Here is a 22997-nt window from a genome sequence, read left to right as displayed (position 1 = left end):
ACAACAGTTTTAAAGCAGCTATTATAAGCCTCCTCCATGTGGTAAAGGTTAATACTCTTGAAATAAATGACAAAAGATAAGTTCTCAGCTGAAAAAAAATATACTCTGTACAAAAAGAACCAAATGGCTATTTTAGAATTGAGCAATATAATAACTGAAATTAAAAAATTCACTGGATGCACTCAATAGTAGAATGAAGATGATAGGAGAAAGAGTCAGTGAACTTGAAGATAGATCAATAGAAATTATACAATCTGAAGAACAGAGAGAAAATTTAAGAAACAAAAGAATAGTGACTGAAGAATATCAAAAGGCTCACATTCAGGTCATTAGAGTCCAAGAAGGAGAGAAGAAAGAAATTGAAATGGGAAAAAAATTTTGAATAAATAATAGCAGAAAAATTTCCAAATATGGGAAAAGATTTAAATTTACAGATTCAAGAAGCTCAGTGAATCCCAAACAAGATAAACTCAGTGAGAACCACACCCAGAACATTATAATCAAACTTCTAAAAACCCAAAGATACAGAAAATATCCTAAAAGCAGCTAGAGAAAACAATACATTACATATAAGGGCATGATTATTCAAATTATCAAAGATTTCTCATCAAAAACCACAAAGGCAAAATGACAGTGAAACAACATCTTTAAAGTGTTGAGAAAAGAACTGTCAATTCAGACTCCTATAGCTAGCAAAAATATCCTTCAGGAATGAAGGAGCAATAGTCAGACATTCTTAGATGAAAGGAAACTAAGATAATTTGTTGCCGGCAGACATGTTCAAAAAGAAATGCTAAAACAAGTTCTTCAGGCTGAAAGGAAATGACACCAGAGGGAAACTTGTGACATAAGGAATGAAAACATAGCAACAGAAATAATAAGGATCTGGGTAAACGTTACAGTCTCTTTTTCTTCATTTATGTTCTTTAACTCTTGACTGTTGAAAGTAAAAACTTTAACGATGTCTGGTAGAGTTTTCATTGTCTGTCATACACGTGACAACTATAACATAAGGGAGAAAAGGTAAGGGACATTATGGTGGTAAGCGTTCTTGAAAGGGCAGGTACAGATATTGTTATTCGCAGAGCAATCATTAAAAAATGTATAACATAACACCTGGGTGGCTATCCCTAACACGGCTTCTCCCAGGTTTCTACCAAAATACTTATGAGGATCCTCAAAAGAGCTAACTAGTGGGAAGGAGCTGTTCTACCTTGAGGTTGGAAGAGTACAGCGAGCCCCAAGAGCTGAGAGGCTTCCTCCACAAGCCTCAGCAGGGCACCAGCAGCCAGTCTGCATGCAACGCAGACCCATGTTGCACCCACCGCCCGAGAGAGTTCTACTGTTTAGGATATGCAGCCCAGGCCTGAGCCTCAATCATCTGACGAAGGAATATAACAACTTATTTAAGAAGTCCTGGAAGCTAGATAGGAAAAGATCAGGCGGGACAATGAGAACACGTGACTGGTGAAGCAGAGTAGCTGCTGAAGAGAAATGAAACCTGCATTAAAAGTAATGAGTGCACTTAACGAAACTCAAATGCAGCACACACACACACACACAGAAAGGGTTTCTAGAGCCGCTCCCACCCCAAAACATAATTTAAGAACTTAACGATTCAATAAGTGATTCAAAAGAGATAATGGTTATGTTTGAGACTTCAGTTTGTGGTTTGGAAAAAATGGATGCAAAAAAAATCTTAAAGGGCTGGCCTGGTGGCACGGTGGTTAAGTTCATGAGCTTCTCTTTGGCGTCCCAGGGTTTGCAGGTTCGGATCCTGGGTGTGGACCTACGCACTGCTCATCAAGCCATGCTGTGGTGGCATCTCATATGCAAAATAGAGGAAGATGGGCACAGGTGTTAGCTCAGGGCTAATCTTCCTCAGCAAAAAGAGGAAGATTGGCAATGGATGTTAGCTCAGGGATGATCTTCCTCACCAAAAAAAAAAATCTTAAAGCACAAAGCAAAATCATAAAAATGTGAGAGTCACAAGAAAAAAGATAAGAGACTGAGAGGATAGATCTAGGAGGCCTGTCATGTGAATAATAGAAATTCCAGAAGGGAAAAAGGAAAGAAAGAGAACAAAGGTAATACTTAAAAGACCAATAGAAGAAATTATCCTGAGAGGAAGAAGACAGATTACAAGTGCTCACTATGTTCCAGGCTAAATTAATGAAAAAAGACAGACATATAGACATACCCTGGTAATATTTCTTTCTTTTTCTTTTTTTTTTTTTTTTTGTGAGGAAGATCAGCTCTGAGCTAACATCCATGCCAATCCTCCTCTTTTTGCTGAGGAAGACCGGCCCTGAGCTAACATCTATTGTCAATCCTCCTCCTTGTTTTCCCCAAAGACCCAGTAGATAGTTGTATGTTATAGTTGCACATCCTTCTAGTTCCTGTATGTGGGACACCACTTCAGCATGGCCCAACAAGCAGTGCGTCAGTGTGCGCCCAGGATCCGAACCCGGGCCGCCAGTAGCAGAGCACGCACACTTAACGGCTAAACCACGGGGCCGGCCCCTCTGGTAATATTTCTAAACTCCAAAGTTAAAGAAAAAGGATTATATGCTGCAAAGAACAAGTTACCTACAGTGGACTGCCATTGCACTTGTAATATGCAATATCAAAAACCAGAAGACCAAGGAATAATACCTACAGACCACTAATAAAAAAAGACTCTAACCCCAAAATCCTATACCCAGGGAAGATATCATTCCCTTGTCAGAGCAAAGAAAGATATTCCAGGATATGTAAGAAATCAGAGAGCATATCACCCTTCTTTCTTGTCCAAGGACAATTCTTGAGAAAAAATTATAGCCAAGTAAGGAAAGAAACAGAACAGAAATTTCAGTATGAGGGAAGAAGTAAAGAAAGAGGATGAAGAGTGAGCAACTCTTATTTCTACATAAATCTAAATGGTTAAGGATAGATTATGAGAATGTGTAATGTAAGTGCTAAATAGAGATTCTGAAACAGAAGGTTCATAATGTAAGGGAAATTCTAATAAGTAGTAAATTAACTCAGCAACACCTAGATGTTGGATGGAGGTGCTAGAAGTGGAGAGAGTAAAAGTGACAAAAGTCTCTTGGATTGTGGGAGGAGACTAGGGGGATGGAGAAGGATAGAGGGGGAGGTAAAAACATTCTAGAGTTCCCAACCATAGAACTGGGTTCAGGGGAAGTGAGATGGGTAGTAAGTGCTTTGGTGGGGAAATATTGGATCTTTTTGGTAACACAATTAATGGAGTTGAATGCATCTACCTATGAGAGCAGGGAAAGGAAGGCACATACTCAAAAACTATGAATGCGTTAGGAAATCATCTACCCTCCATTCAGAAGCATTCGTTAAGAAATTTCACACGTTTCTCTTGCATAACCCTTTCTCACTGCTCCCTTGGGTGTGTGTTTGGGGTTTGGGAATACGAGTAGAGGAGACAGCAATTTTATCTCCAAAATCGTAGATCTCATTATTGACGGGCCTTAAGCATAGTTTATAGACCACAGTGACTAACCATTCTTCTTCTCCTAACATTTAACAATAAAAATCATCATCTTTGTATGGTTCACGTCTTCTCATTCAAGTGACATCTCACTTGTCCACTCAGAGAAGAGGCCTCATCTAAAGTAGCCCGTCAGATACACTTTACTACATCACTCTGTTTTGTGTCACATACGTCATAATACTTATTACCAGCTATTTATTTGATTGATTGGCTAATGGATGGATTGATGGATGGATCGATTTTCTATCTCATCCCACCTGAATGGAAGCTCGGTGAGAGCAGGAACTCTGCCTCTTTTGTTGCCCATCTCCAGCACCTAGAATGGTGTGTCTGGCCCATAGCAAGTGGTCAACAATATTTGCTAGATGAGTGAATCTCTGTCTGTCTACATCAAATTCTTACTGCTTTCACATACACTTTGTTCTGTACCTGTGATCATTACGGTCCTTATCCGGGCCGAGATGAGCTCTTCCAGGACAGGTTTTGTCTCTTCCTTCAATCGATTTTCCAAGATCAACAACCCCAGAAATATCAGATCTGATTCTACCTTGTCCCTGGAAGTATATACATGATTGAACAGAAATAGCATATTATAGTCTTTTTTACAGGAAGCAAAACAAAAACAAAGACAAATATCTTCCTGTCAGAGTGGTTCCCACCCATCCATTTAAGCACTGTTCCTTAGACACAGAGTATGTGCCAAAGAACTTTCCAGAAAGACAGGAGGGGGACACAAAGGATACTGAGACATTTATTTTGACCGAATCAAGAGGAAGAGAGAGTACTTATTAAGCAAAAGATTTGCTTTAACTCTGTAAAGAATGAACTAAATGACTGCAAAGGTCTCTTCCATCTGCTATGGTGATTTTCATCACCTCATCTGTTAGCAACCACCGGAGAGGAGTTCTAGCTGTGGTACAAAACATCGTGAAAAATAAATGAGGCACAAGAAAAATAAAATAAAATGCCAATTTTCTAGAAACCAAGGCTATAATCAATCCCATTTTAGCCCCAGGAGATATGAGGTCATAATCTCAAAATAAATGGCCCCTCTTTTAAGGCTGAGCCCCTCCCTCCCTTTCTCCCACAGCTGGTAGCATTGGCCTTCTGCATAAAGTACGAATGTTTCTGCAAGTAAGTGAGGCCTCTGAGGCTCCCGTTCACCACAAGAATATTTCCAAGATATTCCCCAGGGGCAAGTGCAGGGGAGTATACTTGGTATTGGGGGTTCAAAGATTATTCCATGATTCATTTATCTGAGACCCAAATATCTCTAGCAGACACAAGAGCAAGACACCAGCTCCGCCTAAATCTGGCTGAAATACAGATGAAAACGGCGCCCAGAAAAGCCACCTTGCCTTGCTGGCCATGTGCATCTCAATGCTGGGCCTCACATAGGTCAGGGGCGTCACCTAGAGTTAGTGATGCTTCCAGGACACTGCTAACACCTCCACCAGAGGGGCAGGAAGTGGACACAGCCTGGACGACTTGCCTCAGAGCAGGCTCAAGAGGATGGCATTTCCTATTCTTCGGAACCCAGCATTTAAGTCTCTCCATAATCTGATTCCAAACTATCTTTCCAGCTTCATCTATCACTAAATTCTTCACCCACCCTAACTTCCAGCCAATTTGGACCACTCACCATGGGTATGCTCTGTATTCAACCATCTCTAAACGTTTGCTCTAGACTGCCATGAGACATTCTTTCTTATTTCACAGAAAAAGTTATAAGTTCCCCATTATCTAGTACTGAAATCCTTCCTATATTTTGAGGCCCAACTCACATGCGCCTCTCCATAAAGGCTTCCTTGGATAGAAATAATTGCTCCCTCAGCGTGTTACTTCTACTTCAGTTTAGCTTGTACTTATTTGTCCATATATTATCATTCTTTGCTATCTGATCTGTCTGTCTCAACTCATTGAGGGCAAGCCTGCCTGGGTCAACAAGTTCAGTAACACCCACATGGTGCCCCAGAGGAAGTGCTTGGCAAATGTTCACCTAGTTGAAAGGCTCTGATGCCTACTGTGACCATTTTTTGTCAGGGAACCTGGGGAAATTTATTTCCTCCTTTAGAAATTCTACTGCCAGAAGGTTCTCATGGGAACTGAAGTCGGTCAATCTGTCAAATCAATGACATTTGCTGAATATCTAAATAAGTGCAAGGAACCGGGCTAAGGAAAAGGGGAAGAGAATATGCAGAGACTGCATGAGTATTCAATCTGAGCCAGGAAATAAAGAGAAGTAGTCCCTCTAGGGGTCTCAAGCTCTGCAACTTGGAATAGCATGCTATCCTTTCCTGCTTCCTGCATAGACATTATACCTCCTCCTGAAGCATCCAAAAATAATACAGAATGGGGCATGTAATGCAAACAAGCATTGTCATCCCTGTGATTACTCTTAATGTTCTTAAAATCTATGTGATTTTTAAAAGATGAAATATGCATAAAGCAGGCCAAGAACCTTCAAAGAAATTATGATATCGTTGCTGGAAGCACTCTGAGTAACCACACACACACACACACACCCCGTCCCCACCCCACAGAAAGAGTGTGCTGCTCTAATTAGGGATTAGTAAAGGTTAGGTCAACTAACTTAGCCATGAGTATAAGAAAGAGTGTTCTGCTCTAATCAGGGATTAGTAAAGGTTAGGTAAACTAACTTAGCCATGAGTATAAGCAGTGGTGATGTGGCTTTAACACAGGAGGGGTCAAATTGACAACCTAAGATCAGATCCTGTTAGTGAACTTGTGTTTAGACCTTACCAGATTTTTGAAAAGTTGAGATTTCAATGCCTTTGGCCAGGTCACATACTCTCCTGTGTGCTGCAGCCCTCACCATTCCCTATTGCTCATGTGCCTCCACCAGGAGTGCTTTGTGACATGCACCAGCCTGAAAGCCAGGAGTCTGAAACTTGTAGATATGCAAGTATTTTATGATAATAATCAGAAGCAGCAGCATAGTAGCCAGATTCTTGATACATCCCTGTCCACAGGCTCTCTGGAAACTTAAGTTCCATCCCTAATTCCTTCCATTCCCACATCCCTTGCCTGGACCCAAGTTTCCTCTTCTTTAAAATGTGAGATCCAATCTCAAAGTTCACTGTTAGCTCTCTGACTTGAGTGACCTGAGTTGATTAAATTACAGCAAATATCCAGAGTTGTAATAGCCAAAGTTTTAAGGGTCACATTAAGCTGGTCTCAGGGAGAGTGGCCCAATAAACCCAGGAATCCAATACTCAACAACTTCAATGAGCCACCTCCCCCTCTGGGCCTCACTGCCCATGCACAAAGTGACAGAGTTGGGACTCATCAGTGATTCTCAGCAGGGGTGGTACTGCCTCTAGAGGTCACTGGGGAAACATTTTAGACATGGATGCAAGATTTTCTGCATTGACCAATGCACAATGAAGAGTGATCCTGCATCCCACATGCTTTTTGAATATTTTACAGGACATTCATGGACACAAAAAATTGTTTATACCTTTCTAAGCCAGTACAGGCTTATACAGTTTACATTATACTATGATGATACTATATAGTATACTGTATTATTATAGTATACTTAATACTACTATATTATATTAAACACATATAAAATTGTTTATACTTCCCCCAGCTCTGCTTTACATATAAACACAAAGTATTTTTGCACATTTTTACTATTCTATTGAATTTTCCAGGAGTGTAACTACCATGTAAATTGCGAAAAGATTGTACTGTTTTATTCAGTTTTACCAAGAGTTTTTAAGCACTTCACAGAGTCACCCCACTGACAGCTAGATTGCAGGTAGTATTCAAGACTCCAGAGTCTAACCCACCTGTGTCAGTCTGCATTTCTAGCTGTTGCAGCCGCAATGACTCTACACACAGGTGCAAGCAATGTATCGCTTCATTTTCTTTTAGTGGAGTCAGCTGAGCATTTATTGAATTAGTCCCTTTTGTAATTCATTGTATTTTTTGCTTTTATTTTTACTATATAGGATGGCATTATATTTGTTTTTTTACAGAGAATATGTACAGATCATGTTACATATGAATTTTATTTTAGTATATTAAAGGATGTGGTACAAAATGTAGTTAGAATAAGAAAGTGTTGAGTCTGGCAGGGTTGAACATAAATATGTTAGACCTTCATATTTAAAATCCTAAATAACAAAATAAGCCTTGATAATCTCCCTAGTAGTATTACCAATAGTGGCTGACATAGGGCATTGGACATGGCATTGGATGTGAAATAAACACAATAGCCTCAAAACAGTGGAAAATAAAACAACAAATAAATTTGAACTAATAAATACTCCACTCCATTTTAGCTTTCGAGCATCCCAATTTTAATCTATACATATCAAAACTTTCTCTAGAATGGCCCCTCTGAAGCTTTTCTTGTTTTTCTAAAAACATTACCTAGACTATGTGTTAAGTCCAAGCTATATTTATTTGTTTTATTAACTTGTGTATTTCTTATCAAGAATTTTTTTCAGACAAATGTTATGTTTTCTAACTTTCAACTAATTCACCAACTATAATAAAAAATTAGCTGTTTGTATTTAGTTCAAAATGGGGGCATGACCACAATTTCAACCTCTCTGAAACATGGTTATATTTATATGTCTGTTTTCACCAAGCTGTACAATCACATTTCACAGTTTATACAGCTATTTCCCGTAAATTCCCTCAGTCATTGTTCATATCAGCTTTGTGATTTAGGAAGGTAAAGAATGACTATATCCTTGTTTCCCAAGTTCAGAAACATTCCACACACACAAATCCAGCAAGCTATGTGGCTGAGTTCACTGCACAGTCTGGTGCATCTTCCCACCAAACCATTCTGCTTTACCAAAATCCTCCCCATTTACCTCATCAAGGCAGTGGTATGGTGGTCCATTTCCAGCTTTTTGTAGGCCAGTGCTATGACCCGGAAGCCCTGTGTTGTGTAAATCTGAAGTTCACTAACAAAAGTAGTTGGTACTGTTCAGAAAATAACACAAGATTAGTATGCAATATTTACTCACTTGGAACTGGCAGAGAAATTCTTTACAAACAGATCCAATTCCTGCCCAAGAAACACTTCTCTAAAAAAGTACACAAACACGTCAGTGGGAACCGTAAATATAACCACATTGCCAGGGTTGACCTTTTGGGATCCGGTGAAGCTGAAATGGGAAGCATTCAAAAAAAAAAAGGAAAAAGGATGGGAAAAGGGTATAATTCTTTTTTCTCTAGCTTAATCAGCAAACATTTATTGAGAATCTACTCTGTGTCAGGCATTGGCTCTGCAGAGATTGAACTGCAGGCCCTACTCTAAGGATCTGTGTCCAGTAGGGTAAAGGCTGGAAGGCTAGCAATACAATCAAATGAGACCAAAACTATGATCTGAGTAATTATGGCTGCTATGGAAGCACTGAGTGTGCATAGAGCAGGCTGGTAGGAAGTGGTTAGATGAAGGAAGGGAATGGGCGTTTTGGCTGAGGGAGCATCATGTGCATAGGCACAGAGAGAAGAGACAGCAAGCCTTGAGTTGTTAGTTTAGCTCAAGGGAAACACAGGTTGTGACAATAGGAAGGCATATCTGGAAAGTTTGATAGGAGTCAGATCATGAAGGCCTTATGTATTGTCCTAAGGGAGTTTGAGATTATCCTGGAGCCTATGGGAGGCAACCAAAAGAATAAAAGCAGGAAAGTGGCAACATAGTTGTACTATGTGATGGAAAAACCAATCTGGCCACAGTATGAAGGGTGAATCTGACTAGGGGAGATTGAGGGCAGGGGGTTAATTCATCAACTGTTGAATTGATGCAGTGGAAGGATGATGAGAACCTGAGCTGATGGAGACAGGGCCACGGATTAGCAATTGAAAAGATAAAGGCACTGAGGGAGAGGGAGGTATCAGGGGAAAATCCTAAACGGGGGGGGGATGTTGGTACCATTCACCAACCTGGAAAATATAGGAAGTGAGAAAGATAGGCTTAATTCTGGTATTGAGTTTGGGATGCCAATGAGTCACCAACTGGCAATGACAGTGGGCAATAGGATTCATAGATCAAGTGCTGAGGGCACATATTTGAGCTGGAAATACAGATTTACCATTTGTAATACAAGTCTATTCACTTACCTGTCTCAGGTTGGCAAAAGCTGGCCACCTTCTCTGGTGCACCTTTCATAAAAGCCATCCGGTCACCCCACAGCTCTTGGACAATGACTGTCATCCTCTGCAGTGCTGATGAGAATGGGTACTGATGCAGGATTGCAATTCCTTCCACTGGGACCTGGTTGAGGGATGGCGAATGGAGAAGGACACACAGACACAGCTTCTAGCTACTGGGAATTAACTACTCCTCCCTCAATCCTTATTTTAGCAAATAAGGGAAACAAGGTCTCATCAATTTCACATGTGGAATTCAAAGAAAACACATCTGTGACCTTTCAAAATAGTGGACCTGATGGAACCTTCCCTTTGAGTTTGGGTATTGTGGGGTACACAGGAGGCAAGGCTTACCTGGCTGGCTGTTTTGCAGGGTTTAACTACCACAGCATGTGCCGGCACTCCTTTGACGTGGAAATCGTCCCCAGAAATAGCCATTTCCTATTTCACAAATAGGATATTTCATTGTAGGGAGTTATTCCTTGTTCATCCACTGATACTAGGCTCAAACCCTCCCCTTGAGAAAATCCTCAGACCAATCAATGTTTTATCGGTGTCTCCTCCCTCAGCTGGATGGAGGTGAACCAGACTTACTTCACCATGGGAAAAAACAATGCATTGGAAATGCTGTGGAACTTAAAGGGCAGACGCTTCTGAATTATTCATGCAATTTATCCTGCTTTCTCTGTTGGAATGTGCTGTATAAAGGCTCATTCTCATTTCTGAAGAGCTTAACTTGAAAACAGTGAGCATGCAGAGCCAGACTTCTGGTGTGTGAGGCAAGCACCTTACTGTCTTTCTTCTCCTGCTCTTCCCGCTCTTCCCTCTCTGTCTAATTTGGATTGATGGTCCTCAGGGTGCAGCAGGGCAGGGACTGTGATGGACACGGTTAATGTTCAGCAAACACCCAGTAATCGCTATAATTTGTTGTTAGCACCGTCGAGTGGATTCTCACTCCTAGCAACCCTGTGCACCGCAGAGCAGAACCCTGCCTGGTCTTTTCTGTGCCATCCTCTCGCTTTTCAGCTCTGGATCAGACAATGCTCCGTTTCTATTCATAGGGTTTTCATGGCCAATTTTTTCAGAAGTGGGTGGCCAGGTCCTTCTTCCTAGTCTGTCTAGGCTATAAGCTCCGCTGAAACCTGTCCACCATGGGTGACCCTGCTGGTAGTTGAAAGACTGGTGTCATAGCTTTCAGCATCACAGAAACACACAGCCACCACAGTGTGACGACGGACAGATGGGTGGTTTATTCCCTGACTCGGAAACAAACCCAGGCCCTAGTGGTAAGAGTGCAGAATCTTAACCACTAGACCACCAAGGCTGGGTAACAGCTATGATAATGACCCTATATTATAAGCAAAGCAACCTTTTACCCAAAGATGTCAAAATGCTTTGTAATCACCTCACTGAGCAGCTGAAAAAATCTGAGAGAGGAAAGTGTAATCCCAACTTAAAGACACAGAAATAGTAACCAGAAAGAATGGCAAAGTTACATCAGATGGCTACAGAACCATTGCTCGTAGAGTTGGAAGGACCCTAAAGTTGGTCTCCTTCAGTGGGACTCACACTTATTTCGCAGGGGCCCAGAGCTGTACCTGGCTACAAGGGTGGAGGTGGGCTTGTGGCTAAATAGGTAGGGATGTGTGTCCTGAAGCTTTCCCTTTCTTCCTCAAATTCTATCTCAACCAGAGCAACTCCAATTATTTGTGTTTTATAGGGTGCTTCTGAATAAGGTTTCCTTTTAAGAAAAGATTCCGGCTTTTTTGTTCCGTTTTATGTGACCACTGCTGGTCTAATTCAATCTCATTATTTTAACGCCTGGGAAGTCAAAGTCCCAACAGGAGAGATGACTTCACAGGGTCAAGCAGTCAGTTAGAGCAGAGCCAAAACTAGAACCAAGAGAGCCAGATTCCTCATCCTGAACAACAACAGTTGCTCTTAAATGTACTTCAAAGTCTCAACAAAACTTTCATTGTTTTCCTTTTTATTGTTTCCAGCCTTAGAAACAAAATCAAGACTAAATTAATAGAAATAAAATGCTTGGTAACAATAAGTTATCCTAAGCACTGGTGACAGTAATGTTTCCTAATACTCATGTTCTAGAAAATTTGGAGAGGAGACATTGCTCATACTACAGTCTAAAGAGGTGGAAAATAACTATGTAATAACTATAATTCTATTAATACTACTGAGCCTGTAATACGTGCCAGGCACAGTATCAGGGAGTTCTTTAATGCATCATTCCATTTAATTCTCACAATAACCCTACCATAGAGATACATTGTACAGAGGAGAAAACCAGGCTTAGTTTAGTTTGCCCCTCACTGCTATATATCCACTATGTTGGAGACCTCACATTTTATAAGTATTGAATAGCTATAATAAAACCTGCATTGCTCTGGCATTGAAGAAGCTTCTTAGAGTTTCTGCAGAGCAGAGGCTTACCCAGGTGGTGGCTTCAAACATTTTGAGGTCCAGAGGATCTCCCTGGATGGTCTCATCCAGAAAAATCAGAGAGTGGCAGCTGGCCATGGCCGCACACAGTGGGCCCCATGGCAAAGCCCTGCCTGAGGCAAAGCTGTGGACTTCCTGGAAGCTAAAGAAGAAAAGAGAAAGAGCTTCAGTCCTATTCCTCCATGCCAAAATGGAGCTTCTGGACATGACCTTCTTTTTCAAAAGTAATTTAATGTGCTTTGTTACACTACATGCCTACTCTCTAATCCCCCCATATTAATAGTGCTTCATTCAGCCATCGTCCCTACATAAGTTCAATGAGTATGAGAAAGGTCTCTGAGGTTCTTTCAAGCTCTTTCTTCCCTCTTTTTCCTTACCCTCTCTCTGCAATGATTTAATTCCGGAGGTATGGAAAGAACTGCAAGTATCACCCTTAGTTCTAAGCACATCCTTTCCCACCCCAGCTTCCAGGCCACTTCACTTCCAATGCTGTGAGACAGAACAGGCTAGGTCATACTACAGCTGTTTGTGTATCTGTGTCTCCCTCAATCAATCCTTCAGGGTGGGGCTGTGTCTTCCATATCTCTCTCTCCAACAGATCTGATGTTCGGTCCACAGTAGACAGTCAATAAATGTATGAGTGAATAAATGAAGGAGTTTATTCTGAAAATGTGAAAGATCATAATGGTAAAGAAATGAACTCTAAAAACCATTTTTGAAAATGGTTTTCAACATCCCCCTCCTCCATCCTGGCATCTAGTGTCCCTATTGCAGCCATCATTGCCATCACCTCCTATAGAAAGTGGCTTCATCTAAAACCTACTGAGCTATAACTCAAATGTCATAGTCAGGGTTCTTTCACTAATTCAGAGTTGAAGTCATCAGGTTTGGCCTCGGGTCCCCTAGAGGAGTGTCCTCTGCAACCTTATTGTCAGTCCCTTCTTAAATGTGTAGCACAGTAGGTGGTTCACATAGCAGCCCATCTTGTTTGGAGGACCTCTGAGTGGCAGAAGGTGCTTCCTGAACTGAAGCAAAATCTGCTCCTTAGAGCTAGTCAGAATCTGCTTACTCTCGCTCCCCCACATGTCCACTTCCCTCAGATTTGTGGACCAGCTTGGCTGTTTCCCCTTTTTATCCTCCTTTTCTCTAAGGTTACATAGGAACCTCTAGCCTTGCCTCCAACATGCAGTTTCTAGACCTCTCACTTTCTTAGTTACTCTTTCTTGGAAACGTTTTTATTTGTCATAGCTTGTCTTAAACTGTGGTCTGCAAGATCAGACTATTATTTCTCATGATATGGGCGCTGCATTTCTTTAAATACAGCCTTAGTTTGCTCTAGTCTTTTGTTCTTGAAAGCATACACATCACACTGTTGACTCATAATTCAGCCTTATTTCTGCCTGGCTGCCCCATTCAAGTTCAAAAGGAGTTCAAAAACCTCCTGGCTGATTACTGATCCTGTTGATCACATCTATTATTAGATATCAAAAGATCAAGTTATCTTAGCGGTTTACAACGTTTCCCCTTGTATTTTAGTGAACACTAAAAGGAAGCGGTCACCTGCAGTGTGATTAACACAGACACTTAAGCTCACACAGAAAAGCAAACACAGATCAGGGAAAAAATATCTTATTTTTAAGATGGCACACTCACTGTCATCAGTAATAATTCTGATCATGTAATTCTCAGTTCCTGCAGATTGGGCCAGCCTCTGGTTTGCACAATAAATAAATAGAACTCTCTATCATCCCTCTCTTTGGATTTTTATTTGAAGATTTATGATTTATCAAGCTCAGGTAGCCAGGTAGCCTTCCCATGGTTCTTGAAGTATCTGGCACACTGGGCAGGCCATTTTTGGAAAAAATACGAATTATTAGAGATGGGCTCACCTTTTACAAGAAGCTATTTAATAGCCTACAAGTCAGATGCTGACTTCTTACCTAGAATTGAATCTGATTTCTCTCATTTTATCAATTAAATTTGTTCCATTTTTAAAAAATTTTAAATTGCTCCTCTAGTCATTTGAAGCCAACTTTGACCGCTTTGAAGGAAGGGAGGAAGGAACGGAGAGAGAGAGGGAGGAAGGGAGAGTGGCAGGCCTAATTAATTAATTAGCCAATAACCTAAATACTGTATCAATTGTTTTTATTTAAATTTGACAAGTCACTTTTAGAAATAGAAAGTTTCAAAAGTCTTGTGAATAATGATGTCATTTCAATAAGTAGAAGAACACTCAAAAGATGGAAGATATTTAGTTCATTTTAGACAAGCAAACATCTACTGTGTGTCTACTACTTGTATCTCGTATCGGGCTACATCATAGGGACACAAGTGTAAATAAGACAAGGACTGCTCCCAGAATGCTCACATATTGGAATAAACGCCTACACTTTTTGTAGAAGCTGAAACAGAAAAATACTCATGAACTAGGAGACCAGGTATACATCCAAATCTATCTTCAAGGAAAAATGAAAAGAACTTGAGAAAGTTTGACACTTGTAAGAGGCTTCTTCTGTAGACTAAATTGGTTAGAAGCACCAGGATTAATTTTTTAACTCAGGAAATAGACATTTTTGTAAATAGTATTTTAATGTGAAAATGTATTAAATACATGTGATTAAAATATTTTATGGATAAATTGTATGCCTTCTGCATAACGCAGAAGAACCACAATGTACCTTTTATGTATAGGACGCTTTGTGATTTAGCTTGTGTGAGAGGGAAATATTATCATTAAAAAAACAAAATAAGGGCTTAGCGGTTAAGTGCCCACGCTCCGCTACTGGCGGCCCTGGGTTCGGATCCCGGGCGCGCACAGACGCACCGCTTGTCCGGCCACGCTGAGGCCGCGTCCCATATACAGCAACTAGAAGGATGTGCAACTATGACATACCACTATCTACTGGGGCTTTGGGGGAGAAAAAGAAGGAGGAGGATTGGCAATAGATGTTAGCTCAGAGCCGGTCTTCCTCAGCAAAAAGAGGAGGATTAGCACGGACGTTAGCTCAGCGCTGATCTTCCTCACAAAAAAAAGAAAAAAAACTTGTAAAAAAAACCACAAAATAATGTCAAATGCTTCCTGTTCTGATCACATTGGAAGTTGTAGGGGAGAGAAAAAGCAGGCCGAGAAGCAAACTCACACGTGGCCACAAGAGGGCAGCAGGAGAGGGACATGTAAATCCACCACACCAAGCTGAAATCTACCCAAAAGTGAGTCTTCTCTGGCCAGAGAAGAGAAACTTCCAGCTGCCAGAAGGTGGAGTTCCCAGAACTAGAATACCAAGGAAAATGAGGACACTAGCTACGGGTCCACAGATGTTCCTCTTCCTGAAATTCAGCGTACACAAGTCAGTGCAGTGTTCTTCCCCCAGCACACAGAAAGGCTTCAGTTTGTACGAGAAATGTTACCTCCCTGAAGGACAGTGTCATGGTATGGTCCAAATTAGGGACACTGGGCCAATATCAGGCCCCTGACTAATATGCTGACAGCAAATTACATTTGAGCAAGGATTTGAACGCAACATCAAAACGTCTCCTTCATCTCCTGGGTTTGTGAGTGGCGTGGGGCAGGAGCTGGAGTGGGGGGAAATATGCATATTTTAGTGAGACTTGGAAGTATTCAAGAGGAGAGATTAAATGAAGATTCTCTGGCAACAACTGCTCACCAAAGCCAATGGGAAAACCTCTCCATTATTAGTTTTCAGGAGAAAACACGGAGTTCTGGGAAAAGGGAAACTAGGATGCCTTTAGTCCAAAATACTCACCCATTCCTGTCACAGGGCACGACTCCCCAGAGATCCAAGCCATCCCGTGTTAAGGTGCCTGTCTAAACAGAAACGAGCACTCGGTTGACCCTGAAGATCCAGCGGCCCCATAGTGATGAGCAATATGGTAAATATATGTCACAAACATATTATCAAGATCAGCATTTCAAGGAAGGACACAATATGGCAGGTGTCTGGAGTCCTGGGAAGAAACTCTGATGAGTGAATACCAGCTGTGTGACAAACTGGCTCTTAATCCCTTTGAACTTCAGTGTTCTGAGTGATGGAGGGAAGAAAACAGTATCTGCCTGACATATTTCAGAGGCTTTTTTTGAGGATCTAATGGTAGACTGAACGGATAGGAAAGTCCTTGGGAAGCCTGTAGGAGCTATAAAATGGGTGAGTCCCAGTTTTTATAGTAGAAGTTTAAAGTACGTCATCAGAAATAAGTAACGGGAGTAGAATTTTTTACTATTCTAAAGAAATGGTTTTCTATCTGACACCTATTTGGTAAAAAAGTGCTTATTGGAATTTCTTTCAGTGCAGTATAATGACGAAGAGCTTGGACTGGGTTAAAACACCAGCTGAGTGACCTGGCAAATTATTTAATCCCTCTGAATAACAGAGTCCTTATCTGTAACATGGTCATAATCGTATAGGGTTGTTTTGAAGATTAAATGAGGGAATACAAATAAAGTGCTTACTTTAATGTCTGGCATAGAGTAAGAGCTGATAATAATGATAATTCTCATAGTTATTACTTATTTTTATTCAAATTTATGTCACAGATATCTCTCTCAGCCCTGTTTCTTTTTCCAAGTCCAAGATGAGATGATAATACGTAGGGTTTCTTTGCTTATGATGCCAGTTTGATCAAAAAATAATATTGAAATGGTGGCAAGAACCATGTTAACTTTCTGATCTTGGTAGATCTCTCTGATATTGCAGTAATTATAAAATACGGCTCTGATCCTATTAATTCTTTGCTATCAAAACCTTCAATGTACAGTTGAATGGGTACAGAGTTTCAGTTTGGGAAGATGGAAAAAGTTCTGGAGATGGATGGTGGTGATGGTTGCACAACAATGTGAATGCACTTAAAGCCACTTAAAAATAGTTAAAATGGTAAATTTTATGTTATGTATATTTTACCACAATAAAAAAATAAATTAAGAAAAAGGAAGGCAACAATAAAAATTAAAAAAAAAACAACCTTCAATAGCTCCCCACTGCCTAAAGGGTATGTAAAAATTTCTTAGCCAGACGTCAAGGTCTGCAAACACCCTCTCCCATTACTAATGTCCTGCTCTGGTCAAAACCACACACTATTGCTCTCCTGACTCCATGATTTTGCCCATATTCACCTGCCTACCATGCCCTTGCATTGTATATATTTTTGAATTTTCTGTATATTATAATGTTTTGACATCTTAAAAAAACCTCTCCAGAACGAGAGACTGCCTCTTCAAGACTCAGCCAGTAGAATGTCTCTGATACACAAACTAACCAGTTGAGAGCCATACCTCCTCTATCTGGCCATACTCCCCAGGAGACAGTATTCCTCTGCCTTAAACATCTTAGGGCCAGGTATCAGACGACTAGAGACCACCTCTATAGCTCAAAGCTCACTGAAATCACTCAAACTAGCCAATTATCAGCTCTTCGTCCTTCCCTGCCTTCCTTTTCTTGCAGAAACCCCAATAAAGGCCATGGCCTAAGCACTCCCCTGGCTCTTGCTTTGCTTCCTGATCAAAACTTGACGTTCCCCCTGTGGCCCTGCATGGTGAGCCATGCCTCTTCTTTCTAGGGGAATTGTGGGTAACTAAACTTTTCTTTCAATGGCATTGATCTCCCCCTGTGGTCATTCACTCACTTTTATAAATTAAGACCCAGGCACAAAAGAGCCCTTCATTTCCATCATATCCTCATACAGCTCTCATCTTCACCCCCAGCATTGTGCAGACTGAAAGAATACATTCAAGAGAGGGTAGAATAAGAGGCTGGTTGGGAATAACTGGCATAGAATCAAGGATAATTTTAAGCAATATACTGCAGATGGGAAATACAGTAAGGGTTTGACTGGGGCTTTATTGTAACCGAGTCTCATAGTAAGATACAACTAAGTAAACTCTTCCTTTTTTCATTCATTCATTAATTCAATAAATATTTATTGAGCACTGACTATATGTCAGGCAATACTCTTAGCATGTGGGATATAGCAGTATCCCTAAATAAAAAAGTTTAAATTTTGTTGTTTGTATGAGGGTTTTGACTATAGAGGGACAGAATGCTATTTTAATTAATTGTGTTTCATAGAATATTGGAGTTGGAAGGACCCTAAAAGATTCACCTATTCAGTACCTATTCTCCCTTCTCTAAACACTAGAATCTGAGTGCTCAAGAGACGTATCTTTCCTAGATCACAACTCCAACCAGAGATAAAATGAAGTCAGGTACCCACAACCTATGTTTCCTGTCTCACAAGAGTGTCAAGTACCTAAACATGAGAACAATGATGATAGAAATGGGGATGAGAATGAGGATGAAACACACATACCTTGTCAAAGCAGACAAGGTTTAATTGTCCACATACATTGATCCTCTGGGGGCTGATGCAGAAGATGCCTCTCTTCTTCAGCCTCCTCTGGGCATAGATAATGCCTGTGGTCAGAGCAGCTGGTAGGGCAGGGGGAACCGCGATTGTGATAACATCGAGGGCTTTCTTCACCACCTCCTCGGGAGGTTCCTGGAAAATGAAGTCACTCTTTAGCTATTACAGATAAATCGGTCATGAGCAGCTTTGTGCCTGTGAATTTTTTCCTTCTTTTTGTTTACTTCTTTAGGTCAGATTCCTAGCAATGATCTCAATGGGTCAAAGGGTATGAACATGTTTATGGCTCTTAACATATTTTGCCAAAGTGCAATGAAAAGTCTTGTAACGATTCACACAGCTACCAGCAGAGCACAATGTACCACTTTGCCATGACCTCACCAACACTGGGTATCTAGTTTTATTTAAAACTCCTCATTTAACAGCTACAAAATACTACATGATTGGAATAAATACATTCTCAGATTGAAAATGAAAAAATAGTATAAGGAAAAGTGTGCAAGAGTGGAGGCATGTTGATATCTCAACAAAATGTTTTATCACACTTGATCTGATTGTTATTACAGAACTTGGTGATCAGTTGCTTATATTGGGGAGCTGGGAGTATATAAGCAAGTTTTAGTGTTTGGCTTTGTTTTCCAGGTTTGTAAACCATGCCTTAGACTAAGGTCAACATGTAGAGTATAAAATATACATAGATAAGTGTATGTGTGCATGTAATAAAAGAACAAATGCAGCTTACCCCGCTGAGCACATAGACACACAAAGTATAGATCATTCCAATGGTGGCTGTGCCTACGAGGCACAGGAGGAACCTGATGGCATCCCTGTAGAGCTTAAAATTCATCGGCTTAGGGTAGAGAATGGATCTCACGAGGTCCCCCTTTGCAGTGCTGAATCCTGAAGTGGCAAACACACACCCCGCACTCTCAGGATGACAAATCCTACAGCCAGCATTCTTCTAAGTCTCAATATTGCCTGTGTTTTCTCTAGAGATATGTAAACAGTCTTTAAGCCCAAACACAATTAAAGAATAACTGGGAAAATACCTAAGAGCTAGAATGGAAATATCTTGTATTTCAGAGCCTATCGCTCTCTGGCTTTCCTTCCCTTTACTTCCGATTCCAGTGCATCCCAGAGACAGGAAAGCACCATGCTGGAGGTAGAGCACAGCTTTTCCAAATATAGCTTCATTTTAAGGAAATGACTCGTGAATGTGCACACACAACGCGCGGGCACACACACACACACACACAAGTCACTTGAATTTAAATTTAAATAGCCCAGTAAGTACTGATGGATTCAATTTCTAATACTGTAGAGTGTCAAGTTCTCAGTATCTAGTCCTGCCTAGAAAGGACTTGGGATTTGGGGACAGAAGACCTGAGTTCTAGGTCCAGCTCTATCAGTTACTGGCTGTGTGATTTTTTTAAAGTTCACTTGAATTGTTTGGGCCCCAGCCTATTCATACACAAAGTGGGGACAGTAGGCATCTTTGTTCTGCTGGTTTGATATGTGCAAATAGTTTACAAACTACAAAGCACATAAATGGTAATTATTGTCATCAGTGTTATTCTTACTAAAAGGCATATGCCATAGTTCAATTCACATTTAAAATACTAAATTTAATACATTTGGTTTGTTGTGTGAAGACTGCTTCTTACCTAATAAATTTAAGGCACTAGACAAACTGAGTGAAGCTATTTCATTAAAATAACAAAACAAAGGAGGACATGCTAACTAACCAGTCTGCAGTACCACCGCTCTCACGGTCCCGGAGCAAGCGCCTTTGGCCTGGATAACCTCTGTGCCGCAGAAGAGGACATGCCGTTTGTAATCCGCTTCACTCTGTGTTTTCCAGGGCACAGAGCCATCCATCTTGGGTAACGGAGTTTTAGTGACTGGAATACTTTCTCCTGCAGAAAACAAGCATCTCATTTTGTGAGGCGGGATGACTTCGCTCATTTAAATCACGCACACACTCACTTATCATATGGCAGGCATTTGTTGTAAGCCTGCCATGCAGCAGAGACAACCCTGGGTATTGGGGATACAAGGAGAAACATAGTTCTTGTTTTTAAGAGGTTTGTAGTCCGGAGTGGGAGACAGACACGTAAACAAATAAGTATAATATCATATTATAAATGTTGTGAGTATTGTAAAATCAAACATGGATGCTAAAATAGGCTGGAAATAACCACTTAGAGAAGATCAAGTTGTACAGTCTGGAATGTGGGGTGTGGGGAATAAGGGGCCGTGAGAGCTATGTAGGAGCCAAAGCATGGAGGGCCCTAATGCACATTTTTAAGTGTGTAACTGTTTTTCTACAGGCACTGGTGGCAAAAGGGGGATAGGAAGATATTTAACTGTTTTATTCAGGATAGTAAATCATATTTATATAAGTGAGACTATACTCTGCCTGCAACACAGGGCTTGAATTGCAGTCTGGTGAGGTTGGAGGCTGGACGTCCAGGTGGGAAATGCTCACAAGAGCCCTAGTTGGAGAAGATGAGGTCTGAACTATGGCAACAGGCAGTGGGAGTAGAAAGTGCTGAGTGTGAGAAATAAAGAAGTAAGAAGTCACAAGACTTAGGGAAATCTTTACATTGGCAAGTCACAGGAACAGAGGAATTTAAACTGGCTTCCTGGTTTCTGACTTGGGAGAATGAGCAGAGGGTGGCATTAGTTATTAACATAGAGACTATAGGAAGAAGGAAGAATTGCCTTTTGGTCACTGTGAGTTGGAGATGCCTTGTGGAATGACCATGTTGAGATGCCTTATAGGCAGGTAGATATTTGTTTGAGTCTGGAGCTCAGGGGAGGGTCTTTGACCAGAGATATTTGGTTAGAGTTCATCAGCTTATAGATGATAATTAAGGCCATGAGAAGAAACAAGATTATTTAGGGACCGAGTATAGGGTGAGAAGAGGAGAGGACCAGGACACCTGAGCAGCACCAACAATCAGGGAGATGGAGGAGGAGGAGCCACACAGGAAGCTGAATGGTGTGGTTGGTGGTAGAAGAACTTGGAGAGATGATGCCGTCTTGGAAAGGTAGGGAGAAGAGAATTTTCAGAAGGAAGAGATAGTCAGAATAGTCAAGAGCAGCAGAAAGGTCAATGAGAAGAGAAATTTAAAGAATCCTTTGGATTTGGCAACTGGGACATGGGTCACTGTTGCCAGTGCGGGGGGGAGAGGCAGATTGCAGCGGGTTGAAGCGCTAATACAGGTGGTGAATGAAGTTGTGAGAGTAACTATGGCCTGTTCTGAGAAACAAAGCTTGTAAGACCTTCCACTGGTCTTTGCAGACTGGGCGGCATAGAGTCAGAGATATGTTCCGATATATTAGGGCCACTTTGTTTAGGAAAATGGTACTTGCCATTGCAAAAGTCCCAGGGCTGAAGGATTTTTACTAATCTCTGGATTCCGTAGAGAAGGAAACCTGACTGCCATGCATTTTTAATTTCTTTTGGTAAAGTTACATACAAAGGAAATGTGTGTTCTTGTCTCTATTTCACGCCTTTCTGGTCTGCCCAGGAGAAATGGATTTGATTTGGAATTTAAGGGGAACCACAGTACATCACTGTGTACTTGCAGCCTCCCATTTCATCTCTGAGAAAGACTTTATGATTCTTCTTTATCTTACAGAGATCTTGGCACAACATCTCCTCATAAATGCATATGCAAATAAGATCTCAAAGCACTGTGACCTTGACCAAGTCACTTGTCTCTGGACCTCAGTTTCCATATCTATGAGACGCAATGACCTCTAAGGTCACTCCCAGCTCCAGCATGCTCTTTAAAAATGAAATAGTTAGTCCCAAATACCCAGTGTGTATTTTGAAAGTGGCAGATTTGCCAAATCCTGCGTCATGAACTTTTCAACATTTTCAAGCCAAGCTAGAAGAGCTTGGACTTGGCTTTGTGTGTTTCAGGATGTCATTAATGATTTTCAAACCCTCCAAGTTTACCTGAAGATATATTTTATATACAAATACTAAACATAAAAATCACAGATGCTTCTGAAACATCTAATGATCTCTACAATCTTTTAAGATAAAATGGCAGGGTTGTAATAACTCTTTGTTCAGGGAAGAAATGCTAAACACTCTAAAAGTTACAACTGTAACAAATTTAGCATATGGAAAGCAACTTTAATTTGAACTCTCAGAACCATCCAGAGCAGGATGTTAAGTAAGATTTGTGGGAATAGGAATGTCCCACAGCAGCTTCATGCGTTGCCCTTGTCATTCAGGTAGAGGAGGAGCCTGGGAGAGCCGGCAGTCTGTAAGCCGTGAGCTAGAACCCTACCTGTCAGCATGCCTTCATCTACCACACAGCTGCCATCAATCAGAATGGCATCACATGGCATTTGCACTTTGTTCCCTGGCAAAATTAATAGATCTCCGGGTACCAGGAAGCGTGATTCCAGCTCTTGGACTCCAGCTGAAAGTGTGAGAAGAGAGAATCAAGTCAGGTTTTTTTCCCACAAAAACACCATCCAACATCTACCAAATTGG

The 22997-nt window shown here is 41.0% G+C and overlaps 1 protein-coding gene across 2 annotated transcripts in view; it reads right to left on the bottom strand.

The window, feature by feature from the left end:
- ATP13A4 (ATPase 13A4) overlaps positions 1–22997 on the bottom strand; it is a 120039-nt gene that overhangs the window by 33707 nt on the left and 63335 nt on the right. Inside the window, exons 9-18 of one of the 2 annotated variants that reach the window (XM_004424564.3) lie at positions 22789–22923; positions 20224–20394; positions 19221–19378; positions 18425–18613; positions 15868–15929; positions 12095–12245; positions 10001–10087; positions 9617–9770; positions 8362–8473; positions 3935–4059 (exon numbers count right to left, since the gene is read on the bottom strand). In XM_004424564.3, the coding sequence (XP_004424621.1) occupies positions 3935–4059; positions 8362–8473; positions 9617–9770; positions 10001–10087; positions 12095–12245; positions 15868–15929; positions 18425–18613; positions 19221–19378; positions 20224–20394; positions 22789–22923 (1344 nt within the window). Of the gene's footprint in view, positions 1–3934; positions 4060–8361; positions 8474–9616; positions 9771–10000; positions 10088–12094; positions 12246–15867; positions 15930–18424; positions 18638–19220; positions 19379–20223; positions 20395–22788; positions 22924–22997 lie in introns of both variants that reach the window. The other variant, XM_087439432.1, reaches the window with a different exon arrangement.

This window comes from Ceratotherium simum, chromosome 15 (assembly GCF_057802395.1).
Source record: "Ceratotherium simum simum isolate JZ-2026a chromosome 15, ASM5780239v1, whole genome shotgun sequence".
Lineage (NCBI taxonomy): Eukaryota > Metazoa > Chordata > Mammalia > Perissodactyla > Rhinocerotidae > Ceratotherium > Ceratotherium simum.
This window is presented reverse-complemented; position numbering and strand designations above follow the sequence as displayed.